Source organism: Otolemur garnettii, unplaced genomic scaffold (genome assembly GCF_000181295.1).
Source record: "Otolemur garnettii isolate 467f Iridium unplaced genomic scaffold, OtoGar3 scaffold00008, whole genome shotgun sequence".
NCBI classification, from domain to species: domain Eukaryota; kingdom Metazoa; phylum Chordata; class Mammalia; order Primates; family Galagidae; genus Otolemur; species Otolemur garnettii.
This window is the reverse complement of record NW_003852403.1, coordinates 38,625,051-38,631,709: the sequence shown is the minus strand read 5'-3', so window position 1 is coordinate 38,631,709 and position 6,659 is coordinate 38,625,051. Positions and strand designations below refer to the sequence as shown.

General features: G+C 42.9%; 1 protein-coding gene across 1 annotated transcript in view; it reads right to left on the bottom strand.

Moving 5' to 3' along the window:
• Positions 1-5,038, bottom strand: part of CEP55 (centrosomal protein 55) — a 25,163-nt gene extending 20,125 nt beyond the window's left edge. Inside the window, exons 1-2 of the mRNA XM_003783710.2 lie at positions 4,901-5,038; positions 2,595-2,789 (exon numbers count right to left, since the gene is read on the bottom strand). Of these exons, the coding sequence (XP_003783758.1) occupies positions 2,595-2,777 (183 nt within the window). The 5' untranslated portion in view covers positions 2,778-2,789; positions 4,901-5,038. The remainder of the gene's footprint in view (positions 1-2,594; positions 2,790-4,900) is intronic.
• Between the last annotated feature and the right edge of the window lie 1,621 nt (positions 5,039-6,659).

The following is a 6,659-nucleotide window of genomic DNA, read 5'->3' as shown; positions in this document are numbered from 1 at the left end:
AAATAAATAAATAAATAAATAAATAAGTGGAAGTTATAGGAAATGTAATTTCAACTAATTATAAAAGAACAAAATACCCATTGCTTGTCAAAAGTGAAATGAACTGGAAAGTTATCTCTCTGAAGCATTAAGATTTCTTTCCAGATGGCAAAATAACCTTCATGTCTGTAAAATGATGAAAGTTCATCTCTCAATGTTTGAATAATAATATTTAACTCAATTGTGTTATGATATTCCTATAGTAAGAACTTAAAGAAATCAAATGATATGCTCTTAAGTATTTCTTTTCTTTTTTTTTTAGAGACATAGTTTTACTTTGTCACCCTCAGTAGAATGCTATGACATCACAGCTCACAGCAACCTCCAACTCCTGGGCTTAGGCGATTCTCTTGCCTCAGCCTCCCCAGTAGCTGGAACTACAGGCACCCACCACAATGCCCAGCTATTTTTTTGTTGCAGTTTGGCCGGGGCCAGGTTCGAACCCACCACCCTAGGTATATGGGGCCAGCACCCTACCCACTGAGCCACAGGTGCCACCCAAGCATTTATTTTCTAAATACAAACAATAAAAAAGACTTTTGCAAAATAAATTAAAACCAAATTTATGATTAAATTTTTATTTATTTATTTATTTATTTAGAGACAGAGTCTCATGGGACTACAGGCACCACCACAACACCCGGCTATTTTTTGGCTGTAGTTGTAATTATCATTTGCCAGGCCCGCAATGGGTTCAATCCCACCAGCTCTGCTGCATATGGCTGGCACCCCAGCTGCTGAGCTACAGGCGCCAAGCCATGATTAAATTTTTAAATCTCTATTGTTCTAATAAGTTCCCAACATCCTTCCTGTCTATGCATAACAAATTGTAAATTAGGAAATCTAAAATACAGTTGAACAGAATGCAAAATTGCTAACCCGTGTAATAATTTTACCTCAAAAAGCCTGAAAACAGGCTGGCCACAATGGCTAACACCTGTAATCCTAGCATTCTGGGAGACCAAGGTGGTGGATTGCTTGAGTTCAGGAGTTCAAGACTACCCTGAGCAAGAACAAGACTCTGTTTCTACTAAAAATAGAAAAACTAGGATGGTGCCTGTAGCTCAATGGGTAGGGCGCCAGCCACATAAACTCAGGTTGGCAGGTTTGAACCCGGCCAGGGCCAGCTAAACAACAATGACAACTACAACAACAACAACAAAAAATAGCCTGGCATTGTGGCGGGTGCCTATAGTCCCAGCTACTTGGGAGGCTGAGGCAAGAGAATCACTTAAGCCCAAGAATTTGAAGTTGCTGTGAGTTGTGATGCCACCATATTCTACTGAGGGCGACAACTTGAGACTCCATGGGGGTGGGGGGTGGATAGAAAAACTAGCTGGGTATGGTAGCAGGTGCCTGTAGTCCCAGCTGCTAGGGAGACTGAAGCAAGAGGATCTCTCAAGCCCAAGTTTGAAGTTCCTATGAATTATGATGCCTTGGCATTCTACCCAGGGCAAAAGAATGAGACCCTATCTCAAAAAAAAAAAAAAAAAAAAAAAAAAAGAACAGAACAGAAAAGAAAAAGCCTGCAAACAAAGATTACTTGGAAAATAGCCAACATACATGATGAAATGGGTTTTAACCATTCACAAAGAAATCTGATCACAATTAATACTCTGAAATGGATTTGATTTTTACATTTAGCATACTAATAGAAAAACCAGATTATATAATTTCTGGTAAATATTTTCTCTTCTACAATAAAAATGAGATGTAAGAATGGCACAATATCCATATTATCAATGAATAACACAGTATTGCAAAACAGAACAGATAGAGAATACGTCTAGAGAATGCGACAGTTATCCTGTCCATTAAAAAAAAAACAGTGAAAACAGGAAACCAGCTTGTTTTACAATCTTAAGTTTAACATAACAAAAATTATCAGGAATATTCATGTAATTAAGTTAAATTACCAAAAAGTTATAGGAAGTACAATGGATTGGGTTGTTTTGTTTTAAAAAACTAAAAAGCAGGCTCAGCACCCGTGGCTCAAGTGGCTAAGGCGCCAGGCATGTACACCTGAGCTAGTGGGTTCAAATCCAGCCCCGGCCCACCAAACAGTAATGACTGCCGCAACGAAAAAATAGCCGGGTGTTGTGGCAGGTGCCTGTAGTCCCACCTACTTGGGAGGCGGACGAAAGAAAATCGCTTGAGCCCAGGAGCTGGAGGTTGCTGTGAGCTGTGATACCACAGCTCTCTACCCAGGGAGACAGCCTGAGGCTCTGTCTCAGAAAAAAACAAAACTAAAAAGCAGACCGTATTATTGTGCTGAAGGTACATATGAATCAAGATGTCTTTATTTCTAAGACAAACTTAGTAACCTCAAAACACACAGTCCATTACATTTAAAAAGTGAGAGAAGTTAGTAATTACTACAGTGTATCTAAGATCTGCAAAGTCAAAGTAGGAATTTAAGATTCTGAAGGGACCCAAGTTGAAGTTTCCAAAACTGATGAACTGGGTGGGACAAGAAATAATGGCAGGAAGAAGAAGGTAGCATTAGGAAATCATAATAAAGCCACTACAATTTAAAGGGTTATAAGACCATTTACCTCCAAAAGTCTTTGTCTCTCTTTATCAGTCAGCTTTCCTTTTCCGCTCGCGATTTCATCTACTGATGTTTTTAAGGCTGCAATTTCTCCCTTAAATCTCTCTAATGCAGTTTCGGATTTGGAGTTACTAGGCTTTGATACCCACTTACTTTTAATTATATCTTTGGTACTTCTGGTAGACATCTCTAAAATGATCTGGAAAAATAAAAATCAATTGTATTTATAAGTCTCACTTTGAAATCCCAGGTTTGAAACAAGTCTAATACTCTATCTAAATAGAGATGATCCAAACCAATGTGCTAAGGAAGGCTTCTAAGGCGCTATAACAATTTTTTTTTTTTTTTTTTTTTTTTTTGCAGTTTTTGGCCAGGGCCAGGCTTAAACCCGCCACCCCTGGTATATGGGGATGGCGCCCTATTCCTTGAGCCACAGGAGCTGCCCAACATTTTTTTTTAAACCTAAGTGGTAGATAAATGTGGTACTTACTTTCTAAAAATGTCAACTTGTAAACTTAAATTTTGTGCCTGTTCTGTATGTGTGTTATATACTTCAGTAGAAAAGTTTAGTTTAAAAAATAATGGAGGGGTCTCCAACCATTAAAAGAAACCTAAAAGACATAGGTCAGAATCAAGGACATACCTTACCGAAGAATAAAAGCTGGTGGTAAATAATGTAATTCTGAGTATACAGGCATTGAAATGTCAGCATAATGATATGTCCTCTGTTATAGATGATATGTCTAGTTGAGATCTATCTTAATTGTCATTTGAGAGAGCACAGTGGAGAAAAATGAGAAAAATTCAAGATGAGACATCAATAAGAGGTACAATATTCAGGGGATTCAGGAATGAAAAGAATGACAAATAAGGTGCCAAGAGGAGAAGCTTGGTATCTACTAACAGTACCAGACGACAGTTTTGAAGGAAGTAATATAAATTTTAGGTGGAAAATATATAGTAGCTCTTAATTAGGTAAGTTAAAAACCAGTTTTCCACTTGAGGGAAGTTAAAAAAATTTTTTTCTACTTTATTCATCCTGAAATGGAATAATAGCAGTGTGGTTAAATATAGAGAAGTATGAGACCATTAATGCATTCAAAAATCACAACAGAGCCTCCTATTATTAGGCACCCTAATAGATGCTGGGTATAAACTAGTTTAAAAAAAAAAAAGACATGTTCCCTACATCATGGAGTTTTCAGGGTAGTAATGAAGGCAGGTGCTACCAAGAAAACACAGAGTCACGGATTTTCAAACTGCAATAAATAACTATACAGGAAATGAGCAGAGTACAGTGATAAATGATATCAGTAAAAATAGGGAAGACTGACTTAGATAAGGTGGTGGGGAAATGACTTTTAAGGTCATCCCATGTAAAATCAGAACATCTAAAAATACTAGAAAAACAGACTGAGTAGAAGAAACCATTTATCAAAAGGCTGGTCCTAGATTTTTGCCCTTATAAGATTGCTGATCAAATCAGTTGAGGCAAAGGCCAGGGTGTCATGTGTCACTAATGGGCTGCCACAGGAAGTGGTCTGCTATGTGCTTTTGCTGATAGCGCACTGTTGACTTGGTAAACCTGAGCATCAAGGTACTTTTCTACCAAGTCACTGAGACATACCATAGTGGAAATATAGATCAGCAGAACTTCGAAGAACCCTCAGAAATTTGCTTCCTAACATTTGGACAGAAACTCCTGGAGTGAGTGACTACTGCTTACAGCCTCTAATCTAGACCGCTCTGCTCTCCCCACCTAGTCCAGCCCATCCTTTGTCTGTATTTTCTAGGGTTCTACTGTTCAAACCTTGCCTGACCTGGTCACACCATCAGGTCCCCTCTGTGAACTCTAGTACAGTCCCCACCCCCAACCCACTGCACAATCTGGTACCCAACTATGCCCACACCTAACCTTTCCTTTTTTCAATTGTTAAACAATTTTCAGGGGCCGCACTTTGAAAACTTTTTGTCATCCACAAACCCTAACAGCAAGGACTCTGAGATTATTGGTTTATGTGACCTAAGTCATTAGCATTTCCATTCAGTTAACTGCACAAGGCATCTCGAGGGCCGTGTTTTCTCCAAGTGGAGACAAATCTTTAAAAGTCCTCACATAAGACCACGCCTAAGGAAACAGACAGGAAAAGAAAAGCTGCAAAAGAGACACTAGTTTTCTCACCCCTAAAACAAAGATGTTTTAAAACAAACATGAAAGCGCCTCCTAATCGAAAAAAGCCGTACTAACAAAAAACCTTACAAATCACTTGGCCTCTCTGCGCGTATCTGTAAGGAGATGATAATACCCACCTCAAAGTCCAAAAGAGGGATCTAAAGAACCACGGTCGTGAGGCGCCCAGTCGGGTACCGGGCACTAGGTGAGCGCCAGCTTACGGGGACATTTATCAGGGCGGGCACAGACTGAATCCAGCGGACGCGATCTGCCCACCGACCCCGCCGCCCCTCCTCAGTCTCGCACCTCCGCGGTCGCCTCCCTCGGGACAGCCAGCACCTGAGAAGGGAAAAGCGCCAAGCTAGCGTCTACGCACCCACACTTTCGGACTCGGACGCCGCTTCCGGGAGTTTGAATCCCGCGGCTGCAGGGCGGGGCACGTCACTGCCGGCGGGGGCGCGGCCTGCAGGCAGAGAGGCCGTGCCCGCAGCTCTTCGATTGGCTGCCTCCTTCTGGGGGCGGGGCCTGAAATCTGCAGGGTCAAGTAGAGGTGGGGGTTGGGGCGGAGGGCCGGGGCGGGACGGATGACAAGAACATTTTCAGAGCCCGCCACCCAGTTCTGGGGTTCAGTTTCGCCGCAGGTTCGGACCTCAAACCTGGTGTCTTTTCTTTTTTTTGAGACAGAGTTTCACTTTGTCGCCCTGGGTAGAGTGCTGTGGTGTCACAGCTCACAGCAACCTCAAACTCTTGGGCTTATGCGATTCTCTTGCCTCAGCCTCCTGAGTAGCTGGGACTACAGGCACCCGCCACAATGCCTGGCTATTTTTATTGTTGTTATTATTATTTTCTTTTTTGGTTGTAGCTGTCATTGTTGTTTAGCAGGCCCGGGCCGGTCTCGAACCCTCCAGCCTTGGTGTATGTGGCCAGCGCCCGGAGTCTCACTTGGTCGCCCTTGGTAGTGCCGAGGTGTCATAGCATACAGCAACCTCAAACTCCTGGGATGAAGCGATTATCTTGTCTTAGCCTCCCAAGTAGCTGGGACTACAGGCGCCTGCCACAGTGCCTGGCCTGGCTATTTTTAGAAAAGAGGTCGATCTCTGAGCTCAGGCAATCCACCCTACTCGGCCTCCCAAGTGCTGGGATTACAGGGGTGAGCCACTGCGCCCTCCCCGTGTTTCTTAGCAAGGATCTGCTTTTGCACTTATTAGCCTTGAGGATGAAGCAAATTACTACCCTTAATGGGATAAACCCAGTGACGCTGGACTGCAACTAACTCGTTCTTTGTCCTTGAGCTTAATTCAGTCTTCTGAGTATCAGTTTCTCCCTGGATAAACCGGGGCCCCTCCTGCTCTGGCAGAACTGAATTTTGCAAGGAGCAATCTCCCCCTCTTTCCCTTAGACTGAGCCTTAAACCTGCCAAAGATCGGGGTGGAGCAAGGAGGAGTGTTAACAGGGGAGCTGATAGGCAGGCATGCCCTGTTTGAACGCTGAGATTGTGAACTGCTAGCTGGAGTGAAGCAGGCTCTAGCTCCAGGTCTCTGCTCTCTGGCCTGATAATAGTTTCTCTGTGGGTCTAGTCTGCATAAACTAACTCCCCAAAGATTTAAAACAGTAGATACACAGTAGCAAAACGTACTAGGAATGAGATGTCTTACAAAGGTGGAAACCTGGCTCAACCGGGCGCCTCACATCTGTAATCCTAGCACTCTGGGAGGTCAAGAGCAGGTGGATTACCTGAGGTCAGGAGTTCCAGACCAGCGTGAGGAAGAGCCAGACTTCATCTCTGACACTAGCCGGTTGTGGCAGGCTGAGACAAGATAATCACTTGAGCCCAAGAATTTGAGGTTGTGGTGAGTTATGACGCCAAGGCACTGAAGGTGACAAAGTGAGACAAAA